At 41.0% G+C, this 26,811-nt stretch overlaps 2 protein-coding genes across 2 annotated transcripts in view; one reads left to right on the forward strand and one right to left on the reverse strand.

Moving 5' to 3' along the window:
- The first annotated feature begins 10,002 nt into the window (after positions 1 to 10,002).
- On the forward strand, positions 10,003 to 17,340 carry LOC117507197 (twist-related protein 2-like). Its single transcript, XM_034167010.1, has 2 exons — positions 10,003 to 11,106; positions 16,393 to 17,340. Exon 1 carries the CDS (start codon positions 10,214 to 10,216, stop codon positions 10,784 to 10,786), a length of 573 nt encoding a protein of 190 aa, XP_034022901.1. The 5' UTR covers positions 10,003 to 10,213; the 3' UTR covers positions 10,787 to 11,106; positions 16,393 to 17,340.
- A 344-nt stretch (positions 17,341 to 17,684) lies between these two features.
- The window catches only part of LOC117507191 (histone deacetylase 7-like), a 230,076-nt gene continuing 220,949 nt past the window's right edge, over positions 17,685 to 26,811 (reverse strand). The window contains 4 exon segments of the mRNA XM_034167004.1: positions 17,685 to 19,790; positions 20,615 to 20,762; positions 24,944 to 25,028; positions 25,111 to 25,244. Coding sequence (XP_034022895.1) covers positions 19,748 to 19,790; positions 20,615 to 20,762; positions 24,944 to 25,028; positions 25,111 to 25,244 — 410 coding nt within the window. The 3' untranslated portion in view covers positions 17,685 to 19,747.

A 26,811-nucleotide genomic window follows, 5' to 3' on the forward strand; every position in this document is an offset into this window, starting at 1 on the left:
GACCCTGTGGTGCGTACTTGTGGTGTGCCACACCTCGGGAGTCAAAGAAAACAGTCAGCATCACTTTGACGTTGCTGCGCACTTGGCGAGCCTTCTTTGGTCTTGGTGACGTGGAATGCTTCCACTGTGATGACTGGAATTTGGTTTCCGGGTCGTACCCGTACACCCAGGACTCATCACCAGTGATTATGGTGTTCATGAAGTCGGCGTCACTTTTTGTGGAGTCCAGCATGTCCTGTGAGACTTCAACACGAAGTTGCTTTTGCTCCACTGTTAGCAGCTTCGGCACGAATTTCGCCGCCACTCTCTTCATGCCCAAATCTTCGGTCACAATGCAATGTGCCGAAAAAGTGCTGATGTCCACCTCTTCCTCAATTTCTCTGATAGTCACACGACGGTCCCGCATCACCACAGCATTCACTTGGCCGTCTTTAAACCGGTTGTACCACTCCTTAATTTGTGTGACGCCCATAGCATCATCACTGAAAGCCGTCTGAATCTTCTGAATGGTTTCCACCTGGCTGTCGCCCAGTTTCTGGCAAAATTTGATGCAGTAGCGCTGCTCCAGTTGTTCTGTCATTTTCCTTGCAATAAAAATCTGCCGAGAGAACTACACACCACCTCACACAAATGCTGCTTGCCAGCAAATGACGCAATTGACAGGCGGCAAAAAGTTCACGCATGTGCACGAAGGTTCAAGGTTGGCTTATGCAAGCACACGTGATTCAAATCCATCACGTTTTTGCAAAAAATAAAAAGGTTGGATACTTTTCTAACAGACCCCGTATTCTGCAATGACCAGCAATCATTGGTTACGTTCATTTGCAAGTGGCGTATACACTTTACAGACCCTTTGACTTCTCCCTTGTTTTCACTCTGGGTCACCACAGAAGATCGGAGGTGGATCTGCATGTTGATTTGGCACAAATTTATGCTGAATGAACTTCCTGGTGCAGCTACATATTACATAGAGAATGGGCAGGGATGGATATAATATCAGGAAATACTGTACAAATGTTACCTGTCTTAATTTTGGAATCAGAACACAAATTGGGGCCAAAAATTGTCAATGGGAGACCACCCTGGGGGATAAGTTCTATACATGCTCTGAGTCCCATTGGTGCCTGTGCTTATTCCCAGATACCATAGTCTGAAGCAGATGAGAGTCTATGAGTCCCCCGGGATGGGACTCCAGTCTATTGCAGGTTACTTCTCCAGCCAAAGCCGGTACCCACTGACAGCTACAATGCAAATGAAGTGTCTTGTCCAAGGACACAAACAGGTAGCATCTCCAGGAATCAAGCTGAGGTCTACATATTGGTCATCCACTGATCTGCATTCTGTATACGTAACAGTGTTTTTAAAAAATTTGTCCAATGCACATTAAAGCACGTACTGATGTTAAAAAAAACAATGGATCACTAAAATGCTGCACTTAGCCAGTCATGTTTTCACACACATGAATATAGTCATTACAACCCAACAACAAAAATGTTCAAAATGTCCTGCATGAAGTAATTTGTTGTTGCTGTATTGTGGTATTTTAGGCATACACATGCTGAATCAGTCAAGTGGCTCCAGATGACAGGGTGAATGCAGAAATGTTTCACCTTTTTTTTTTTGGATTGCATTGCATTTGTTGACTTGGCAGAGGAATGACTGCAACTCTAATGTATGCTTTAATATTTGTGACTTGTATTTATGCTTTTTTTTTCTTGTGACAATTTCCTGAATTAAATAGGTCTTAGCCATTGTGACACTTTGCAGTGCTTCTTCCACAAATGTCATGTATGCTGCTCAGTGTGAGTGGGCGCAGCGTGCACGAGCACAGTGTAGCTGTGAACTCCACCGGGGCTGTGTGTAATGTGGCAGTGCTTAAACACTGTAATCAGAGCCAGGTTATAGCCAGGATATTGGCTAAATTGCACATGAAAGCAGGGACATTTAAAGGAAGTTTGGCTTCTAAATATTATGATAAATTACAGTCTGATTCAAAAAGATGTGTCGCCGCTAAAACAAAAAAAATAGCGGCTTGCACGCAGCAGAGAGGAGGGACGTGTTGGTAAAGTCTCATCTTGTGTTTTAAAGTGCAAACATCTGTCAAATTCTTCAGGTTTTCAATATCTCTGTGAATTGAATCACTCGGGGTGGGGGAATGAATTTGTTAACTATAAAAGACAAATGAAGATGATATTCTGTGTTTGGACTTTTATACCAACAAGTTTCAAACTGGAGGTCTGGGGGCTATACTAATGTCTGGAAGCTGGTCGTATCATGCGAGGTATCAAATCTGATGCCATGCATTTTTCTTCTTCACGGTTCTCTTTCATACTGCTTTTTACCCTCCTCCCCTCCTGGTTCTTCTTTCTTTCCCTCTTCTGTCTTTCTGATCCAGTCCAGTCACTCCAGTACATATAGTTTGGTTCTGCTTAAGGTTTCTTCCTGTTAAAAGGGAGTTTCTTCCTGCCACTGTGTGTGCTTGTTTTTGGGGGAATGTAGGTCATGTTTGGGAGTATGCACCAATGTCATGTGGTGCCGGATCCGCATGACCACACCGTGGAACTGTCTGGTGTCCTGGACAGCCACCACCAAGGTAGACAACGGGTCCATTCCCACCTCTCAAAAGTAACTTTCTATCTGGTGCATCCAGATGGAACGCGGGTGTCCCTTTGGCTTGTCCCATCTACCGGGGTCATCAACACTGAGGCACCTTCCTGCACCACCTGTTCACAATATCATAGCTGACACTCCCTCACAATCTGATTAACATCAGTTTGAGCAGCTGGAATCAGTTAATCAGTGAAATCACCTGCTGGAGTGGGTGGTTGCAAAGAAAACCTGCACCCTCTCAGCCCTTTCTGAAACCAGTTTGACACCTACATTGCAATGTCTGAAAGTAAGAATAAAATAGACATGTAGATGTAAGTAATTCCATTACTGTGATGATTCACAGGGTAGTATGAGGGAATGTTAGCTTGCCATCAAAGCGTAAGTATTTCAGACCTACAAGCACATACCTCTGTCTGTGTGTAATGATGTCAGGATTACCTCCACAAACCCAACCTCACGCCATGGCATCATGAAAAGTAAATTAATCTGTGGTTTGTGATACTGTAACGAATTTCATGACGGGAGCATGAAATACAGGGTGACGTGGGGGGGTTGTGAGGGTTATGGTTAGGTGAAGGAAGAGGGTTAGGTTATGGTTAGGGGTAGAAATAGTAAAATAAAAAAACCTGTGTCACAAAAATGCGACTCAAAAGTGTGAGATTGGGCTGACTCCACCAAGTGATAGAGCAGAATTTTGACTTTCCGTCCCTATCTAAACTGTATCCAGTTATGTGAGGACTTTCTGAAAATGATGAATAATATCATGGTCGAAATATTGGGACAATTTGGCAGTATGTGACATCACATTACCGACTCACATGGACAGTGTCTGTGTGAATGATTATCAACAAATTTTTAGGATCTTACTTTCTCTGCTGTGTTGCTGTGTCTCCAGTATGTTCTCCTTGTTTTTAAGTCTAGGCTGGGTATGGCTGACCTTTGACATCTCACACCTGCAATCAATTCTCAATTCCTGAGCAGTTTAAAAGATCGGTTCATTCTCCCACTTTCCGCCAGTTTGTTGACTCTCATCCTGTGCTGGCTGTACCCAGCCTCACCTCCTGTGTGCCCATGCAGAGCCTCCATACCTGCTGGACTCCTAGCATTATTCCGCTCACCACACTGACCTTTGCACCTTTTCTGTAAAATAAATCGCTTAACATTGTTACTAAGCTTTGCCTGTTGTCTGCAAATTCTTACATCTGATTCACACAAATATGTTATTATGAAGTATAACCTTGTGATTTCATAAGGCAAGAATGTTCCAAAAGATCAAAGGAAAATTTCACAATGTACTAGAAAGCGATACAAGCTGAAATAGAATCAGTTCCAGATCTCATTTATTTATTCCACTTTTCCACTGGTATATAAATGTACAATTAAATACTATGAAAGCACCCAGATATAAAAAAAAATAAATAAATCACCATAAATAAAAAATAATAAATAAAAATGTATCACAAATACTGAATCACACCAACAAGACTAGAAGTAATAATTTAAACATACCAGTGAGTGGATAGGATAAAACAGACGCCATCCATTCACTGACATGTTTAAATCTCTTGACTGGCCTTAGGACCATAAAACCACACGTGTCAGCTGAAATCTGTCCATGACATTTTCAGTAATAGCGTACACACGCAGACAAAACAAACAAAAGACACACAAACCATACCACTAATCTGTGCTAGAGGAATTATAGCAACAATTATAAAAAAAACTCATCCATTGTGAGATTTGTGCCAAATCCAAATGCGCTGTATTGGGTCCGCTGTGGTCACCCTGAGCAACTGGGGCAGCTGAAAGACTGCCAACAACACAACATACTATTTCACTGCAGCTCTAATGAATCTCTGTTTTGGAAACGACATGTGGACTCAGAGTAGGATAAAAGGGAAGTTTTTTTTTCTTCAGGGATCACCTACTAATTTTTTTGTTTCATTTAAATTTTTTTCAATTATCATTTTAAGTATCACAAGAAGTCAACACACAGAACATAGCACATGCAGATTTACTGCAGTAGTCCATTGTCAGAACAATATAGGATATATATATATATATATATATATATATATATATATAGCCTTTCTAATAATGATGCACAATCATAAGCATCCAACAAAAGAGCCTGACGAGTGTAGTGCAGAGTCAGGATTTTCAATCTTGTACATTTACACTGTAGCCTTCAGATCAGCCTATCAGGCAGCACCTCTCATTCTCGTTATGTATTTACAAGCCTCCATCTCGCTGCACGTCTGCCCCTCTGCTACCATCCCCCACCTACTATGCACCTTCACCCCGCCTCCTCCCAAACCTCTCTAAGTGGATACCCCACAGGAAGGGCTTCTCCAGGGGGGAAATGGGTCCCAGATGTGTGCCTCTGTGCCACTAGGCTCCTCAGGAGGGATGGAGCCATGGGCTGATGGGTACTGGGGTGGGGTGGGGTGGGAGGAGGCAGTGTGTTGTGTGCAAACATTAATAACAGCAGGCAGGAAGGTGAAGAAGCTCCCAGGGTGCATCTGAGGAGGGATTTAATGACATGGATGGTGTTTCCAAACACACTATTTATGACAGGTTGCACCATCCAGCGTCGACTGAGGACGTCACTGCAGCACTTTGACCTTTTGGCGCATGATCCTAATTGAATTGAGCGCATTATGAACTTAAAGGAAATATTTGGCTTTTTCCTGGAGAACATCAAAAGTTTCAGTGTGCTCGTTCTTCAGTGTGCAGTATTTCATCTGGGATCAGTTCAGATCAAAACATATGGCGGAGAGACGGAGCGGACAACACATCGGTCTTCTTTGATATCTAAGCGGCCTTGCGTATGCGTGAGTCTTCGTGTACTGATATATAGTATGATCTATTTTCAGCTGCACAAAGGGTTAATTATGACCCCCTTAGAAATAAAACAAAAAAGCGAGCGGGGCCCGAGTGTTTAGTGAAACATTATGTCAAGACTCTGACAAGGAAATGAAATGTGCAACATCAATCAGCCTATGAGGACGAGATCAAACGAGCCTCCACACTCCTGCATCTGGTTCTGTTTGGACAGCCTCACTTTTTTCCCCCCTTTATCCCTCTCCTTTCTTCTCTTTCTTATTCTTCTCCCCCCCACACCCCTGTTCTTTTGTGGAACGGTTGTGCCACAACATTCCTGTTGGCCTAATCGTTTCATTAGCTCATTTTTTCCATGATGGTGGCGTGGAGCCACGCTTCATTAAGGTAAGCAGCGGCTCCCAACATGAAGCAACAATGACTTTCCTGTCCCTGCGCTGTCTCCGTCAGAGCTCTCAGCGATCCCCGTTGTAATACCAGATAATCCTGGAGTTGACTTGGCCTGTTATGTAAATATAACCCCCACATAATTCACTGTCTACGTGCATAGTCCCACTTTGATGGCCAGATGAGTTTCTTTCTTCCAAGATGATTGAACCCAACTGGGATCGAGCTCCTTTCCGTTGGACGTCTCTCGCTGAATGAAATGTAAACCAGTGCAATCACGGGGCTCATCAAAAATCTTCTGAAGCGCTCTCTTCACATCAGGTCCTTCAAACGCTGCAGCAATCACGCCTAAATTGTTGGCTACGAGCTGTCAAGCATCCTATCAAGAAGGACAACAGGTTTAATTTGAAGTCGTGAAACATGTCTTCGCAAATACCAGGTCCGAGTCTTAAGTGGTGTCCTTATGAAAATTCCCTGGACTAGAATGAAATTAAACCACCAATTTTTTTTCCTGTGGTGCTTGACCCTCTATGTTGAAAACTGTCCCAAGCAGATTTTTACTCTTGAGTTTGGTGTCAAATTATTTCCAACATACAAAACCATTTCCATTCCTCCTCATCACAGGATGAAAGATTTATCTATATATAAAGCAAGAAGCGAATATCTGTGCATCCTTTATTATTCTGTAAGTCGGACATCCGGGACATCACGTGATCTGCAGTGCACCGTCGATGGCATTTTAAAGTAAGTGAAAAGGAAGGGTAATACTTTGTCTTCTGTAGTATTTTGATCTGTTCTAATCCAGTAAATGTGCCAAAAGGGTGCTGTGTCGCTGGCTGTACAGTCAATTAAGTACAAAATTAGGGCCTAAAGCAGTTGACAATGCTTTTCTGCTGGGCACAAAGTACCACTGTCACCCGTTTTGAAAACGCATGCACACTGAGAAAACTGGCTTATTCACATTAATCGGTAAAGTGCTCTCACCAAACGTAGCGTACCACAAGTTAAACTTCGTCAAAGCCACTTAAAGATATCAATCGTGACTCACCTTTTTGTGGATTAAAGTCGGTAACCAGGACTCTTGGTGCGATCAACAAACAAGGCTCATCCGCTGTGTTCCACTGGAGTTTTTTATTCATATCTCATTAATGTGGCTTTTTCGTGGGGCAGCCATGTCTCAGACCTGGACTGGATCATTAATATCTGCCACTTCACCGGTTCATCAGCTGAGGGATAAAAATAATGTCGTCCATTTTGTGGGACTTGACTCATTCCTTCAAATGGTGCCGGTGTTACAGGCGTCCCGTCGGCTCACCGGCAAACTGAAGTTACAGTCCCTTGTGTCAAGAAGGGAAGAAAATAAATATCCTTCATATGTGGATTTTCTTCCAAGTGACTCGTTCTCTGCTACTGCCACCGTCTGTTACCGACTGCGCTTCTGTCTTCCGGGCCGCAGGTCGGACTGATAAAGCCATCTCTCTCTCCCTCTCCGCTGGACTCGCTCCTGCTGCTCTTTCGGCTCGGTTCCGAATGTCCAGGTGTTCGCTTGCTTCGGGCTGTCTGCTGGAGCATGTTTGAAGCATACTTGCCGCAGAAAATCACTTATAAATACAAACTCTCTTACTACGAGAAAACAACAGTAACATGATTGTGACGGCACGCTGTTTGCTAACGCCTCACCACCGAAATTAACCTGGTACTGGTAGCTCATTTTACAAGTGAAAACTCTCCATTTCTGTTGAAATTTGGTCACTCTCCGACCACACCAAAGCATGCGTGGAATGCACACATTCACATACTATAAAATGGCGCTGCTGTTGCCATGGCAATTATAAAACAATGACATCACACCAACTTACAGATTGAAAATTTTTGGGATTAATTTTCAAAACCTTTATTTTGACACGTTTATTTTGATTAACATTGTAAACATTCATACTTACAAGATGGCGTGGCTCGCTGATGTTACTGGTAGCAAATTTAAACATCATCAGATAGTTCATGTTGCTCGCACCATTTCACAATGAAACATTTAATGCCAGCATCCCAGAAAATACTTTTACTGTGAAAGGCATGCTGTCAGTGTTCCTTGCAAATGAGTTTAACTTGACAACACTGAGGAGATGCTAGCTAAAATCCTTTTTTGATAATACCAACAAATTGACCGCTATTTGTACAACGTTTCATTAAGTACATAAGCTGAATAAAATATTATATTTTCCCACAATTTGTAGTGTTTCATTAAGTACGTAAGTTGAATAAAATCTTATATTTGCTGTGAGTTCAATGTTTAAATAAACTGTTTTCAGGAGGTGGGATAGCTACTGATTTGCTGTTTCAAATATTGTAAATGTTCGGTTTAATTTTGTCTGAGTCTCTTCTAGTAACCTGTTTAATAAGAATCCTTTTATTTTCATATAATCGATAATAAAACGGATTTTTTAAAACAATATGAAATGCTATATTGAAATTATAAGTACAACTCTTTGTACATCCCACCTTAAAACACAGCCTCATACAACCATCCATAAGAAATCTACTTAAGCTCCCTTCCTGCGTATACGAGGGCTGTCAATAAAGTAACGGTCCTTTTTATTTTTTTCAAAAACTATATGGATTTCATTCATATGTTTTTACGTCAGACATGCTTGAACCCTCGTGAGTTCAAGTTGAGTTGGATCAAACAAAAACTTAATTTAGAGTAATTTAAGTCCAAATTCTGTTCTGTAAGGTTGCTGACACTTCAGCAATCGTTGAATGTTGCTGCTTTTGGCTGTTACCATATTAATTATTGTCTGACAAAGTGTTACACTGGATTCTTCAAAACTTTCAAATACTTTCACATCTAAAGTAAAACTTCTCAAGCATGGATTTCTGGGATATTGTTCATGACATTTAAGTGTTATATTTGTTCAGTCTTTTAAATTTATTCGTTTGCGGAGACGGTGTAATCAGGTGGGTACAGGAGCGTGCAATCAGTTTTGGAAACAAGAAACACATTTGGAGGTGTTGCAACACGAAGGCTCCCGTTAGCCATGCTGTCATCAAAAAGTACAATATTTCTGCAGCTTAGAGCATTGGAAAACTCCCAGCAAGATTTCTCTGCAGTGATCCGTACATGAGTCATGACTCGTAAAATTTTAAACAGCCACAAAGTTGGGAAATGGATTGGACCTCAAAAGGCAGATTTAGTTATTTCCTGAAATTATAGCTTACTTCACCTTTATCTTTTTAGCGGTTCAGTGAGAAAAAGAGTGTTGTTCGGGAGACATACAAACATGAGCCCGAGCTTTGGGTTGTCATTATTTTAGGAGAACCTGCTGTGTCATGACTGTCAAAATGTGTTTAAGTGTGCTGAGTGGCCGCAGGCCCAGATGTGCCTCCCCTGGGTGCACGGTGCCAATCGAGAACATGTGTCGGCTTGGCCTTGGGCAGTGGACGGCACAATTAGCTGCTCTCTCACCTTAGCAGGGTGAGGTCATCGGGTCACTGGGGGTCAGGGGTTATTTAGGGTCCTGTCTGTGTGGGGAGGACTGGGACAGCTGATGCAAGTACTCCGTTGTATCTGAGCTGCTTTTCTCATTAAGTTCGTTTGTCTTATTGCAGACTGAGTCGTGTCTGAATGTACTTTTATAGAACATCACGGTCACATCAGGCAGAGGTCATCTTCTCAGATTTACACCGCTTGTGAAAAGCCCTTTTTCTTAGTTATGTTGACAGTCTTTACACCGAATAGCTTTGCATTTTTTTTCGTAGCCAATAAAGCTCGTATTCTGAAGTTGCAGTAAAGCAAAAACAGCTTTCAGAGTCAATGTCATTAGAATACAATGTGAGGTTTAACATGGATGAAAATAAAAGTCTTAGCTTGAGTTCTGCCCCACGAACGTCTTGATGAAGGAGAATGCAGACGCGAGGGGGCGGACTAACGCTCGGCGAGCACCAGACCAAATCTGGAACCCATAAAGTCAGTCCAATGCAGCACTTCTTATTGGCTGACAGACCTACTTACCCCCTTCCTCTCTCACCCGCCCAGCTATCACACTTCCTACATCTCTGATATGTTTAGGCCTGACCACGCCCGCCGAAATGCCGTTGAACCAATAGGAGATGTTTGCTGGTGTTGCGCGAGTGTACGAGTATATAAGGGGCAGAGGTGGACCTGCACTCTGGATGGTTTCTTGTTTTTCTGTCAGTCGGGTTGAGAAGGTTAAAGACAGAAACCTTAGTAGGAACAAGTGTGGCATCGAGTCCAAATGGAGCTTCAGCAGCCTTAGCTGTTCTTTCTTCGATTGACAGAAGAGAAACTTTAAAGTTTTTCAGAGCGGTACAGCATCCTCTCTTTGCAGAAGCTGGGAGGCTGTCGTTGGACGGTACAATGAGAGAAGAGGTGTCCTGCACCAACTCCCCTGAAGGAGGGCTGGGAGCCAGCGAAGAAGAACTGGAGAGGGCATCTAAGAAGACGATCCAATCAGTAAACCGAAAACGTTCCCCTTATCCCAAGAAGGACAGTGTGGGCACAGCAGAGGAGAGCGGAGCCGGCAGTCCAAACAGCCTTCTGCCGTCCGGGCCGAAGCGGCTGAAGAAAAGCCCTTCGACAGTCGTGTCGCTGGCTCCCACATCGCTGGGCCCCAGGCCAGATCAGCCTTTTGAGGACCTCCACTCTCAGCGCGTCATTGCCAACGTGCGGGAACGTCAGCGTACACAGTCACTGAATGACGCCTTTGCCTCTCTACGCAAGATCATCCCCACGCTACCATCAGACAAGCTGAGCAAAATCCAGATCCTGAAGCTGGCTTCACGCTACATCGACTTCCTCTACCAAGTGCTGCAGAGTGACGAGATGGACGCCAAGCTGGCCAGCTGCAACTACCTGGCCCATGAAAGACTGAGCTACGCCTTCTCCGTATGGAGGATGGAGGGGGCCTGGGCCATGTCCACCAGCCACTAGGACCCCAACAAAAACTCTGCCCTTAAACCCTTGTGTGTCCGCGTCTCCACTTACCCACCTCTGTCTGTTTGACCCAGTTAACCTCTAAACACTTTCAGCTCTTCCCTTTCAGTTTGATCTAAGCCTTTTCTCACACTTTTGCAAACACTGCTTGTTGTGCTTCATTTATCTGCTCCTTTTCAGTTTCCTCCGTGCAGCATTAACATCTTTGCAATGAAAAGATTTCATATAGTTCTGTTCTCCTCCACGGCTCCCGCTTCGTCTGCTCTGCCCCCATCGTTTACAATCATGCAGCGCGATGCCTCACTGCAGCCCCAGAGGTATGGACAAAAGGACACACACACACAAAAATGTATAATATATATATAATATATATAAATAAACTATAATCAATACACATAAGAACATGCACACAGATAGGTTTTTTCTCTCGCAATGTCAGCAGTACGTGGACAGGGACACAATCCATGTGCCTTATTTTCTGAAAGGCTCCAAATTTCAGCTTCATAAATAAAATAGTGCTAATGTATTTTAAAAATAAACAATGAAACTATAAAGCACACAATTATGTGCTTATATATATATATATATATATATATATATATATATATATATATATATATATATGTAAAAGAAAAGGTGGAACATGAAATCTATTCAGATTTTAAAACGTGCATATTATCAAATATACTAAAATAATGCAGGTTTTCTCTGTATTACTTCATTTAAACAAGTACAGAAAAGATAAAATAAGAGCATTAAAAAAAATAACTTTTTTACACCAGCCTATACTGATTTATTTATCATTTAAATGAATTTTTCCTTTAAATGTGTAAAAACAAAAAGCAAAAAATCTTTCATGGTTTTAGTTTTTAAAATTGAGAAAACATACAGATAATTTTATTCTGTAGTTATGTTTTATGAGCATGCAAACATATTACAGAAACCCCCCCCCCCAAAAGTTATATATATATATATATATATATATATATATATATATATATATATATAGTCTACACCGTTGTTGCATAAAATAATTTATAACAAAATAACATAGATATGTTATATTTTTAAAGCTTAAACAAGGACATTTTGATCTTGGAGGGAAATTATTTCATGTGATAATAATGAACTTTATTATAACTTATTTGTCATGAAGTTAAAAAAATATGATTAATACACATCAAACTTTAAATAATGGCTGGAGAATACAAGATTAAAAAAACAACAGAAATGACAAAATCAACAAATTACATATTTAACTGAAAAAGTATTATCACAATTCTTCAAACATTTAAATATTGTATGGTTATGAGATCCAACTCATGTAAATAAATATGTGGTCCAAAACAAACAACAACTCTTATGTAAAATTACATTGGTCGTTTGAACTATACTTACATGCAGAACAATAATCAAAATAGTATACAGGTTTTTAAGAGTTTCTTCCAAGCAGTTTGGCTGTTTGTGAACACAAATGAATAACCGACTGTGACTGAAAACAAAATGTCTCGACATGTTTCGTGTTTGTCACATTTGACCTGTTTACAGAAATAACTTCCTCCACAATCTACAGCGTGTTTGTTTAACCATTTCAAGTGACACAGGTACAACATGAAGCGAGGAGAAGAAAGGGAGAGTGGAGAAAGTGGGGGCACCCCCCACCCCCAACCCCTGTATCCATGTCGTGCAATCAGGCCCCGCTGGGGCCCAGACACGCAGGAACCTTTAGATTGGAAACAGTTGTGCTGTATTAGGAAGGTGTGTGCAACAGGGAGAGGATCAGGCTCACAGTGCAGGACAGAGAGCATGTACATGTGTGTGCCCATCATGTTTGCAGTGAGCTGTGTGCACGTATTTGCATGTAAGTAAACAGGAAGAGATTCTGCTGATATTACTTTCGTTCCGCCAACGCCGGTCAAGTGCTTCAAATATTTGTACGAGTGCGAACTTACAGCTTTTCTATCAGAACACGCTGTCACCTTCTGACAGGCATGTGCACGGCTAAAGTGTGCACGTGTGTGTGTTTGAGCACACACATACATTCTTTGTCTAAGAGTGACTAACTCAGAAAAAAATGCAAAAGAACAATGACATATTAGTGCACTAGCGTGTGCTCAGTGGGTGCATGTGTCTGTCAACGCCATCATCACTAAGATGTAAAAACAACAACAGGACTGTTGCAATTCAACGGCATTAATCAGCTTCCTGGAAAACAATAATTCCACAGACTTATGTCACAAATCGATGGACTACTTTTTGGGATATCTGGTAGAAACACAGACAGATGAGGCGTTCGCATCACCTCCAACCTCCATCTGCTGTCAGGATAATATGATTTAGATATGGACAACATGCATACACACGACACTGTCCAGACGTGCACTGAGCCACGTGCGCACGCCAGGTGTTCACTCTTAAGTCTCAGGGCTGCAATCTGTGGTTGCAACCTAAAGGCCCCCCTCACACAGAGTGTCCTTGAATGCAGCACAATAGTTATTACCTGCAGCTCTGCAGAAGGTTTTGGAGCACCTGCAGCTTGTCCTCAGCTTCCGCTGTGACTGTGACTGCCTGCTGGATCAACACACATCAGTGCATCCAGTGAGGCACCAGGACACCATCCTCAAAGAAGTCTTTTTTTTTTTTACGTAAGAGCTTTTCCTAACCAGGGTTCGAAAACGTAAATAACACTCCATAAAGTAGGTGTCAGTGACACCCTGACGGGAATTAAATATGACAACATCCAAACAAGAAGACCCAGAGAGTAGACCAGTGCTTCAGAATCTGTTAAATTCCCATTTAGCATATATGTGTGTATGTATATGTACGTATAGACACACATACACAACACCAAGCTGAATTTTGTGTTCTTTTTGCTCTAAGTTATTTCTTAACAAATAAGTGCAGCCAGTCTGCTGTGTGTCAGCCTGATCCCATCACATCCCAGAAGCTAAGCAGTGTGGGGCCTGGTTAGTACTTGGATGGGAGACCTCTTCGGCACACCAGGGGCTGTGTGTGTTTCTCCAGGTTACACTGGAGTTGTGTCAGGAAGGGCATCCAGCAAATACCAATGTGGGTCTGGCTGTATCCACTGTGGCGACCCTGAGCGTATGGAAGCAGCCGAAAGGACAACAACTTCTGAATAAATGAAAAACTGACACATAAACTTGTCACATGCAAAAAAAAACAACTAAAAACTTTCTCATAAAACCCACAGGGACCCAAAGACCAACATTCACTCAGTTTGGGAGTTTGGCTTTTCACTCATCAGTCTTTTCTGCACTCTTTTTTGCCTGTTATTTTGCTGAATAAATCTGTTATGCAGCATCAGAGCACATTTCTTTCTTCTTTTTTTTTTGTTAACTTATTCTGACAAGTCATATTCATTATCACCCATTAATGACGTTGGTGCTCTGAAAAGGGACTGACAACCCAGGTTGGGAACCACTGCACTTTGCTATCCTGTTTCTAACTGAGCTATTTAATACTGACAATACTATATGACAAAAAACTCACATAATCATTTTTCATGATTACGTCAAAAATCTCACTATACTACACAAACTTTATGTTTCCTATGTCACATTATAGCACAACGATACTCCAAATACTGCATTAAAATAATCAATACGCTCTCATGAAGCAGATGCTGTGATTCTAAACACAAACTTATGCATAATATTTTGTGCATAATTCTATGAAATTCCATGCGCATGTAATACATGTTTGTCATTTAGCGTTCAGAACCTACGGTTGGGGTTAGAATAAGAATAAGAAGAAGAAAAAAAGGGAGATCCTTTTTTTGGTCACAAATTCTGCTTTTTTTGTTGTGGTCACGCGATCACAAAATCAGGACAAACAATTATGGATTATATACAAATTATAATGCATTACTGTTCGTAGGTTTAAATCCGACTCCTTTATGAGAATGACCTGAAAAAATACATGAAGGTCTGTAACATTCAGTTTGGGTTGTGACCACGTCCACCTGTGGCACCTTTGTGAGGGAAAAAAAACAAACAAATAACAACAATAATAATAAATATATATATATATATATATATTATATATATATATATAAAGTACAAAACGTCAGCCTCACTTTGCCTCTCATCTAACATATGTTAGATGAGAGGCAAAAGTGAGGCTGACGTTTTGTACTTTCAGTGTAGAAGCATTTTCTCTGACAGTATGCAGAAGGCACATGTCTGTGCACTTCTGATGAACACATTTTTAGCGTGTGTTGGGTTCGGCTCCAGCGATAGATTTACAGAATGAGCGGATCGTTCTGTTTGAGTTGGAAAAAACAATGACCTCTTTTGTGTTTATACTATAATCAACATGCCTGTCACTGCTCTTTCCTCTGGCTCTGCTGTGTGCATGAATGTGTGCTTTACAGTTTGGATTGAGCAGCTGCTGGATGCTTCTCTGTGCACATTAAATCTGCACTGATTTGGGACCAGATGTGAGGCCCTCTGCTGCTCATCTGCGTTTTTAAAACCTCGTCCAGAAGTTGTGGCTTCTGATACTTTATTTTTGGAGAGCCAGACTGTGAGCTGAGTGCAGGTGGTGAGGTTTTTGTGTTTGATTGCTGCACGTGTTCATGCATGTATCGCTGGGAGGCTGATTGCGTTGCTCAGACTGATACGGCGAAAAGTTGTTGAAAAATAGTGTCCAGTTTGACACATAGGCTACAGAGCTGCAACAACCATCTAAAATGCATCATTTACATGTATGTACAGGCCTAGTAGAACAAAAACTGTGGTTAAATGCAAAATAAAAGTCAAAATTATATAATGTGAAAAATGGTGTCGTTTAATTTTATTAAAATTATCATTGCAGTTCCCTATGTAAACGATTAGATAGTGTAGCACCAGGTGCAGAAATGACCTCCGTTACGCTCCACTTTTGTAGTTTCTGCATAAAATGTAGCATAAAAAGGAACAAAACGCACAAACTGTAAAATAATTATTTACTTAATTACATGAATGAACACAACTATTTAGATAATGTGTGTTAAAAAAGGGCTGTTTGGACAAAACAATCTCAAAAATCATTGATCTGTAAGAAGTTGAGCAGACTATATATATATATATATATATATATATATATATATATATATATATATATATATATATATATATATATATATATATATATACACACACACACACACACACAAACTTAATGGGAAAAAAAACCCTGCCCACTGTCAGATTGGCTACTCTTCCTCCAAGAGAGAAAGCTGTGTGTTCGTTTGCTGTCCCACACTGATATGGCACAGTGAAAATCATGTGATGTGACAAACGGCCGCTAACTGACTGCTGACTTGTGCCCACTGCACTCGTTTTTGTGGAGAGGCACGCTGTAATTATAGAGAATCGAGAAGCGTTTGCTTGTTAAAACCTGAGACGTCGACGACAAGGATCTGTGGGGATTTTTCCACTTGCACTAAACAGAAATGGGTTTTTGTTTGTACACACCTCATAACCTCAGAGGCCCGATTCAAAAGATTTTTTACTGAGAAAATAAAAATCTGTTTTGCTAAAAGTGTGAAACACGTTTGCATGTGAGACTAACGGCTCATCTTTGTGTTTTGTTTTTAGAAACTTGACAACTGGAGAACTCTGTTTCCCAGAAGAAGGAATTTGTTCCCGCCTCAGCAGACAATCTTCACTTTTCGACCTTCAACGTTTTCTTTCCCTCTGAATGGACCTGACACGTGCTGGACTCAGGACTCTGAGATGTTTTCCTGCAGCTTCACTCTGTGTTTCTGAAACACAGAGATAACAAAGCAGAACATTTTAAATGACCAAAACAAGAAAAAAAAAAAACATTAACAGCTGGCCTGCGGAGACAATGAACTTAACGGCTGCTGGTTCGAGTGCCTTTGTGTAAGCGTGCGGTGACCACCTGACTCTTTGCAGCACGTCGCACAAGAGGACTCACCGCCACACGAACTGGCGGTCACAGCCAATGAATGTTTACAGCTAAATGCTAATAAGCTAATCTCCCTCGTGGGAAAAGAGCACGAGGAATTTTTATGCAAATCATCTACTTTTGTGCTGTAGTAACTGGATAGCTTTCTGCCTGTTTTGCTGTTAAAAAAAGCTGATTGTGAATTTAGCGTATGCACACTGTATTATGTAAACTGCATGTTCATTCATAAAAAAGGCCCAAAAGAAAGCATCTCTGTAAGCCATAAACCACTGAACACAGCTCAGTATGTCACACTGTGTTTAGTTTTAGTTGCGCTGTTATTCGTGAATGTCGCAGAAAGTATCTTAAAATGCAAGAAATCCTTGAAAATATCTTTGCAAACTGTGCTGTGACTGCTTTCAATGAATAACGCAGAAAAATAATAATAATGAGGTAAACATTTCTTTTAAAATATGCCAAAATGCAGACAAAGCGATTACTGCTACAGTATAAACAATTTGCTAGTAACCAGAAGTGGTTAATTGCTGGTCGATCGTGTTTCTTTTGCATTGTTTTGCATCTGCTTTTGATCACCTTTATCAGCTCCTGTGGAAAAATAAAAATTGTCTTGGTGATATTTTGATCTTGACAAGTTTCAATGCAGAGCAAGTGGCTCTGTGGGACACGAGCTGGATCGGGGGTTTGATTCCAGGTGTGTGCTCCACCTGTCTGTACCACATCTGCATTGTCTCCATCCATGCGGCTGCAAAAGGGTACCGGCCTTGGCTGGGGAATCAACCTGTATGGGACTGGCATCCAGTCCAGAGGGAGTTGTAGTATGTGGTCTGCTTCACGCTACAGAATCCAGGGATAAGGTCGGCTCAACGGGCCCGTATAGGATTTACCACTTGGAGCAGAAACTGACACAACACCGTTCAATATCCAGAACGCGCCGCTACAAATCAGTAAAACATTTCAGTGAAATGAGCAAATATAATTGACGTTTATTAAGGTATTTTAACATAAACAATATAAAAGATAAAATGCAGACAAAAAAAGAACAGGGTAATTCATGTACACTGTACAAAAATAAAATCAGACAGTTATGTAATAATTATGAAAAAAGAGAGGCATTTTCCAACTGGTTTTTAATAAAGATCCAGTTTGTAAAGTTTACCTTCACACAGGTTGGTCAGCATAGTCATAACTTGGTCTTCATGTATGCGCAGAGCTGATTTTTGACAACAAATACAAAAATAAGTCATTTGCATCAATTAAGACAAAAGATAAGACGCCTCAGCCCATTGTCATAAATGCTGTAACAAAACAGCACAAAGACAAAAAGCTCTGTGCCGCTATATGACTGTCCAATACAGTGCAGGGCTGAAAACACCGCGATTTTCACATTTTCAACAGATTAATAACAGTTCAATGGGTTTTAGGTTGCATGTGCAATGCAACACAAAGAAAGAAACAAAAATGCAAACATACTGTATGTTGCAGCACCGTCAAAATTGTGTTAGACACGCAAGGCGCACTTCAAAGACAAAGAATCTGGATGTATAAATAATGGTCATGTAGGTTTTTTGAATTAAAATAAAGATGTTTATAATGCCGTCATCTGCTTTTGGTGTTGTTCGACTTTGGACAGAAAAGAAAGAAACATTCATAGACTTTTCAAAGTCTTTGAAGTTATTTAAGTCATGCTAGTTCAGGGACGGCACATTGTTCCCATAAACGTTGGTTGTGCTGCACTGTGTGGATATTCAGCTATCTCAGTATCATTTTCCGCCAGAGTTAGAACTGAGAAAATGTCAGTTTGGTCCAGGGAGTAGAAGATCCCTGAAGATGACAGTAAAACAAGGACACTTTTTTGTTCCTGTTCGGGAAGAAATAAAACCTACAAAATTTACAGCAGGAATGCTCACAGGTACAAACACTGGTCCATTTAAAAAGCTTCACTAAAGCTCAGACGTGAAGAGCCAACGTAAGCCCAGCCTCTGCTTCTAAAGGCCACAGAAGTGCACTTTTTGACTGACTGTCTCACCCAAAATCACAGAATCAACCTCACCATTAAAGACAACATGCAAGTGTCACATATACAATTATTTCTGAGCGCGCACATGCTGCACTGAGGCATCACGGGTGTCTCTGATGTCGATATGCAGGTGACTGCAGACGTTCGCCCGCCACTGTACTCCAGCACCACAGGAACTGCTTTATGTTTAGACAATTAATTCACATTCGGTCAGTTTGGTTAGTAAGGTACAAAAACTGTGGTCTGAAATAAAGTTGCTGAAAAATAACATTTAAGAAAAATACGCGGACATACAAAACAGTATCATCATTCTCGCGGACTTTATACCTTCAAATCAACTAAAAAGACATGATTGTCTGCATATCATCCGCTGTCAAGTTTAAACACAGAAGAAAACTAAACATTGCTCTTTTTTTCCTTCATTGGTCCCGTGTCGCGCACAGACAAATGACATCATTACAGCGGGGCGCCATTTAAGCGCAGAGCGTGTATCTGCTCTCCTTCACAGCCACGTCATTTCGGGGTGAGTCCTTCCGCTCTGAGTGATTGGCTCCAATAAGCCAAAAGGACCTTTGACCCCAATGCAAGCTTACAACAGTCCGAGTGGTCTTGTGCAGGTCTTGTGGGAGTCGTTTACAAGGTGAATGTTTGAAGTTGCATAACTGTGCTTTGTCAAGTGTGCGGCTCCCAGTGTGACATCAGTCAGATCCTTCCTAACTGTGGCTCGGCTTCTTTTTAGACTTTTCTCAGGTTAGGGGAGATAAATGCAGAGCCGTGGCGACATAATGAGTTCCTTCAGGTGAACGTTGCACCTCAAATGTTCAGGCATGTTTATGGAAGCAGGTCAGGAGCATCCGCTGCAGAAAAACACCTCTGATGCTTTTTGAGACAAAAATCCATTGGACGAACAGAGACATCTGCTGTCAGTAATGGTCTAAATGTATAACTGTGTGTGCGTGAGTGCATGAACGCGATCAAAATCGGCCATCACAAGGTCCTTTTCTTCACATGGAGCCATCTTTCTCTGTCAGTTGTTCTGGATGATTCCTGGATAAAACAAAAGCAAAGCAAAGATTTCCACAATAACTAGGCAGAAACTCATTAGGATGCACACCTCTAGCATCGAGCAACATTCTGACAAATTTTCTGACCCAGTTTTGTTTTTGTGGAGCCACCAAAAAATGTAACTTGTGTTTTATTCCATTCCAATTTGTATTTTTTCATCTGTTCAATTCCAGGTTAAATCAACATTTTCAGCAAGTAATTTGAAAATTTGTTAATTTGTAAAGAAAATCAGAACATTAAAAATGTTTTTTTTATTTATGTGGATTTATCTGAATCAGCGAAAAATGGTTTCTAATCCGAAATTGACTTCTCCAATTTGAAAATCAATCAATAATCTTGAACTGACACTTTTATTCACATTCACCTCAAATTGTAATGACAGCACGTTTTAGACAACTGGCAACATCTCCACAACATTTTGTTTAAAATGGTGATTATTTTAAATGCCCTAATTTAGACTCATAATCCAGATCGAACAGAAAATTTTCTGGTTGGTAAAGTTTCATGCAAATCATTGTATTAACGTTCATATTTTTCTAAAATGTGTTAGCTTTAGGAGAACCGCCTGTTTTTCAGACCTGACCCAAAACCTAACGACTTCTGTTTGAGAACAGACCCACGCCTCTCACCAGGTGTGTTGAAAGCGTTCTTTGACCGTGCTAAAAAAAAAAATAATAAAAAAAAACCCTAACAAGGCCACAGATGCAGATAAAAGCATGCCTCATCAGTGGGGAACACAATGTGCACTTGTCTTGTTGGCCAAGCATGAAATATTCATGGGTAATGAGATCCCGCCCCTTCCTCACCTGTCGGAGGTTAGAGCGCCCACTGAGAGTGAAGCCAGAGCCGTGACGGCCTCGCTGTCTGAATCTCGTCTCAGCCGTCGGCGCTGGGCCTGCAGGTAGGACAGATCCAGTGTGCCGGCGGAATCCTTCACACTCTGCCAGTACTCACCTACAGCAGGGAAAGGAAAGGAAATGAGGAAGATGAGCAAGGAAAGAAGGAAGAGAAATGAAAGGAAGATTAATAACTTCAATCGTTGGTGTTTCAATGCTGTTTTCATCGGGAATGCATCCTGGAGGAAAGGTGCCTGTACTGCATTATTAAAAAAACAACTTCGTGTTTGAAGTGAACAAAAGCTTTGCTTCTGATCTAAACAGCCTGTAGTCTGAACATCCACTTCAGCATACTCAAACCTGTTGTCTTCAGGTTTGCAACACGGTAGCATCACGTGACACCTAGTGGAAGGAAAAATGAATAACTGCGTCTGTGTAAAGCTCCCATATATTTCACCCCAGGCCTAAATTATGAGCTTAGCATTCTTGTGGCTTTACAAATATTTCTAATTAATCTAATTTGGCTGGGATAACATTTGTGTGCAATCAGAAGGGGATGTTGCGAAGGTCGTGTGCCAGAGAAGTGTTTGAAGATAATTGGAGCCAGGGCGGCCGTGTGTGCATTTGTCTGTGTGTGGGACGGCTGGAGGCAGGAATGATGATGAGGAGAGGTGGTTACAGAGGAGGAGTGATGGGGACGTGGAGGACATCGGTAAGAGGGAAATGTAGAAACGAATGCCAGAGAAGATAGAGGTGCAGATGAACAGGTGGATGTGGAATTGTTAAATCAAAACTGCAGCTTCTACACAAAAACCCAGCTGTAAAATTAAATTGTGCATGTTTTAAGATTTATACCAATCAGAAAGTCAGTTTTCAATTAAACTGTTGAATGTGTGAGCAAAGCAAGTCACTAATTTGTAATATCAATGCTACAAACAAGTGAAATGTGTCTTCATCACCAGTTCTCCTGTTCTTTCATCCAAAGTGTTGTGCTGTTTACTGCCACATTATTGATGGTTTGGTGTTTGGATGATCTTATTTACTGTCACACTGAAAGAATGATTTATTTTTTAAAAACAAACATGTCATGATGCTCTCCAAAATTTAAAGTCACCGATCATATGCTCCATCATGAACACTACCATGTCCATCACTGAATATCCTTCTTGTGACTGTCTGCACTCCAGGCTGAGGTTGATTTGTATCCCTCCCGTGGAAACACATTTCTGCTCACCAGATCCAGATGAATCATTCGATCTGGATCATTTCATGCAGTTTGGTACACATCTTTCTTTAATCACAATAGGTAGGGCCACGTTAGATGTTTTGGCTCCAACTCTGCAGTGGTAAAGAATCTTTTTGGGACTAGAAGGGCCGCTCGGTTATATGTTTGACACCAAGCTGTGCAAATTAACTCCCTATGATCCAGTCATGTAATTCTGTTGAAGTCCCCCCTTTGCACAGGGTCACCACAGTGGATTTGATAAGAATCTGCATGGTGATTTGGCATGGGTTTTATGCCGGATTCCCTTACCGACACAATTCCAGATGCACATGGACAATTGGCACGGATGGCTTTGATCTGGGAATCGGTGAATCAGTGGTTCCACGGTATATGGTTCTGTGTAGCCTTGACATTTGATCAATTCTGTCCAAAACTGAATCCCTATATCTGTGACTCACACACAATCATTTCACCATGTTTAATCCATATTGACTCCAAACTGTTTGAGTAAAACATATGTAGCCTAGAGTTTAACCTTTCATGGTCACCTAAGGTCTAAGGTCATGTGATCAATAGAAAGGTGAAATATGAATTCATATTCGTGTTTCTTGAAAAAATTCCTCAAAATAGCCACCCTAATTATTCCCTATGCAGCACTGGCCCAACAGGGCAGCACAGTGGGACAAGCTCACAGTACACATATCTCCAAAACAGCTGGTTGCATTTTCATACAACCATACAAGTACATCTGGAGTTGCATGAGGAATAAAACTTATGACAAATCAACACGACATTCAGAAATTAGTTTTCATATAAACATTGGGCCAAATTTGACCTTGGCATGTGATCTTGACTTCTAAGTGAATTTTCTCAAATTCATATCACTTTGTCCTTGGTAGAATCAATGATTCTACTAGAAGCCAAGATTACATGCCAAAGTCAAATTTGGCCCAATGTTTATATGAAAACTAATTTCTGATCACCGTTGAAGGACAAAGTGATCTGATGATTCTACCAAGTTTGGCCAAAATCAGATCAAAACATTTTGAGTTACTTTGTTCATATGCATACAGATACAAGGACACACGGGACCAAAAACAATACCCCTTAATGGATGGCCGCTGTACACAGGTGTATTAGTCTTAAATCTATTTCCATATGCAGACCTGGTCCACCTTAAAGAAGAACTGGAATACAGTGATGCCATATGATATGTTAGCAAACTCAAGTCAAGTATGCACATGTGCCTTGCGTCATGCATCAACCAAACCACGTAAACCCTCAGGTTTTGGGTGGCAACCATCCAAGCAGATAACCGATCCATCCCCAACTGTCGAAAGGAACATCTATCTGCTGCAGCCTGGTGAAGCGTGGGAGTCCCCTTGGCTTTCTCCAGCTGCCGGGGTCCTCAACATTGAGGCACCCACAGTGCATCTGGAAAGTATTCACAGGAATTCACTTTTTCCACATTTTGTTGTGTTACATCCTTATTCCAGAATGGAGTAAATTCATTTTGCCCCTCTATTCACACCTTTTGCTCGAGACTTTGTGTACCTTTGGCAGCAATTACAGCCTCAAGTCTTCTTGAATATGATGCCACAAGCTTGGTGCTCCTATCTTTGGGCAGTTTTGCCCGTTCCTCTTTGCAACACCCCTCAAGCTCCATCAGATTGGATGGAGAGCGCCGGTGCACAGCCATTTTCATATCTAAAGATGTTCATGGGAAAGGCTGTGAATACTTACGTACACGTGATTTCTTAGTTTTGTTTATTTTTAATAAATTTGCACAAATCTAAAAAAAAAAACTTTTTTCACATTGTCATTATGGGATATTGTGTGTACAATTTTGAGGAAAAAAATGAATTTCATCAATTCTGGAATAAGGCTGTAACATACCAAAATGTGTAAAAAGTGAAGCGCTGTGAATATTTTCCAGATGAACTGTATACGCTGGATGATGCACAGAGAAATGTGCCACATGGCCAAAATGTCATAGCTGAAGTTTCCTCACAGTACAAGTGATATTCTCATCTCTCGAACTAACCTCTCATTTGACACAACGTAATTCCAGCAGAACCCAAGGATCCTCCGAAGAGACCGAGTACCAAAGACATCAGTCATCGCCTTAGTTCACTGGTTAGTGACCACATCTCACAGCCATACATCAAGACTGAAAACATCAGAACCCAAAAGATTTGGACCTTCATTCTCCTGTAAAGATATCGGCATCACCAAAAACCTCTGTCCAGTGACCTCATGACTCTGTAAGTTCTTTTCAGTCGTCTCCCAATCGACCCAGAGACATGAATGTTACTACTGAGATAAGTGAATGTCTCCACAAGTTCAGCAATTTTGGCGCATACAGATACGCTTCTGATGACAAAGACCAAGACGTCACTGAAACCCTGGATCTTAATCTTTGTTCTTAATCAGAACAAACATAAACCCAGACACTCAGAATTCTCACTCTGCTTCTCAAGTGCTGCAATGAGGGTATCCATTGATTCTGACAACATCACTTCATTGTCCATGTAGTCAAGGTCAGCAAACCTTTCCTTGAAACAAATGCACCTAAGCAGCTGGTTTCCACAACCCTACCCAAAACCCAGTCCATGTAACGATTGAACAGTCATCATCACTCACAGTATCTGTGTATAGGCTGGCCATAATGTCCAGCAACTTCTTGGGATTCCACCAATTTTCAGGATGTTCCAGGAAGCCGCCCAATCAATTGAATCAAACACTGGAGGCACATACATGGAGCCAAAGGCCAAAATGTCAAAACTAACAACTAATTCTGTCTTAAACAATGATTTATAGCCCCCCCCCGAGATCTAGACTAGGTGACGTGAGATGAGGAAGAAGCCATGATGACATTATACACTGCATTACAGCATTCAAGTCAGTGTGAACAATAGCTTTGGAGTCACGCAGGCACATTTGAGATCATTCTGAAATATGCACTCTGGGCTTCTTGGACAGCTGGAAATCCTCAAATCGATGTATTGCAAAGGGGCTCTGTATGCTACAGACTGTGTTGTGTTGTGTTGTCATATTCGAAAATTAGCTCTTACCCTGAACCTGGATGACCTTCTGCAGTGACCTCACAGCATTGTCACAAGGCCTCTGGTCCAACACGGCCTGAGACAAAGGCTCCACCTGAGACATAACCCAGAGCCGGTGGTGAGAGGCTGGAATGTATCACTGTAGAAACACACAAAAACAAACACAATGTACTCACCTCCATGCCCAGCAAGGCGCTGACACAGGCTTCAGATGCGTCACAGATGGCTGTCAGGTCGTGTCCCCCCTCCAGAGCCAGAACAACTCGACCCCCAGCGAGGGACATCAGCTGACGAGTCAGGAAGCCAAAACCTGGAAGAGCCCACAGAAACCAACACAGAGAGAGAGAGAGAGAGAGAGATGCTGATAATAACTATATGGCTTGACCACAACCTCTGACACTACAAAACACAACTCATCATTCATGATACAGTGCAAACCACAAAATAGATTTGGAAGGAAATGTTGGAACATTGATTTTTTTTTTTTTTTTTAGAAGGAAAAGTCAATCCAGCATACAGTAAGACAAAGATAAGCCCAAATAAAACCTCTGTCCAGTGACCTCATGACTGTACTATAATGGTAAATACTTATAAATTATGCTGACAAGGCAATAAAGAAATTCAATCTACAACCCCAATTCCAATGAAGTTGGGACATTGTGCAAAACGTAAATAAAAACAGAATACAATGATTTGCAAATCCTCTTCAAACTATATAAAACTGAATACACAAAGACAAGATATTTAATGTTCAAACTGATAAACTTTATTGTTTTTGTGCAAATATTTGCTCATTTTGAAATGGATGACTGCAGCATGTTTCAAAAAAGCTGGGACAGTGGTATGTTTACCACTGTGTTACATCACCTTTCCTTCTAACAACACTCAATACGTGTTTGGGAACTGAGGACACTAATTGTTGAAGCTTTGTAGGTGGAATTCTTTACCATTCTTGCCTGATGTATGACTTCTTTCTTTCTTTCTTTCTTTAATATTTATTTCATTCATTTAAAAGAAAAAAAAAAAACAGAAAAACAGAAACAAAGCACCACAACAATAGAATGAAAAGGAGCAGAAAGAAGAACAAGTCTTATGATTTCTGCCCCGTCCAACAACACAATCACCCAATACCCAGCACCATAATCAACACCATTCAACAGACTACATTTCTTTAACTCGTCACATACCACTGACCCATTTCATAATTATGACCATTAATTAATAAATTACATCTCTGACAGGTTACATTCCAAACTCAAAACACTCCAAACATTATTAACAAATCACCTTTTTTTTTTTACTTCCTTGCAGCCCACTGACTTATTTCACAGTTTCATACTTACTTAATACATCTAATTTAATAAGTTTTTTAAATAATTTCAGCAACCTTAATTCTTTAATTTCTTTATTAAGATTGTTCCATAATTTTACACCATTTACTGCAATACTCCTTTCTTTTACTTTAGTTCTAAATCTTGTTTTTTTTTAAAGACTTCTATTCCTTTCAATTTATAACTACTTACTCTTTTTTCAAACATACGAGGGCTGTCCGTAAAGTATAGGTCCTTTTTATTTTTTTCAAAAACTATATGGATTTCATTCATATGTTTTTACGTCAGACATGCTTGCACCCTCGTGCGCATGCGTGAGTTTTTCCCATGCCTGTCGGTGACGTCATTCGCCTGTGAGCACTCCTTGTGGGAGGAGTCATCCAGCCCCTCGTCGGAATTCCTTTGTCTGAGAAGTTGCTGAGAGACGGCGCTTTGTTTGATCAAAATTTTTTCTAAACCTGTGAGACACATCGAAGTGGACATGGTTCGAAAAATTAAGCTGGTTTTCAGTGAAAATTTTAACAGCTGATGAGAGATTTTGAGGTG

The sequence above is a fragment of the Thalassophryne amazonica genome, chromosome 3 (assembly GCF_902500255.1).
Source record: "Thalassophryne amazonica chromosome 3, fThaAma1.1, whole genome shotgun sequence".
NCBI lineage: Eukaryota > Metazoa > Chordata > Actinopteri > Batrachoidiformes > Batrachoididae > Thalassophryne > Thalassophryne amazonica.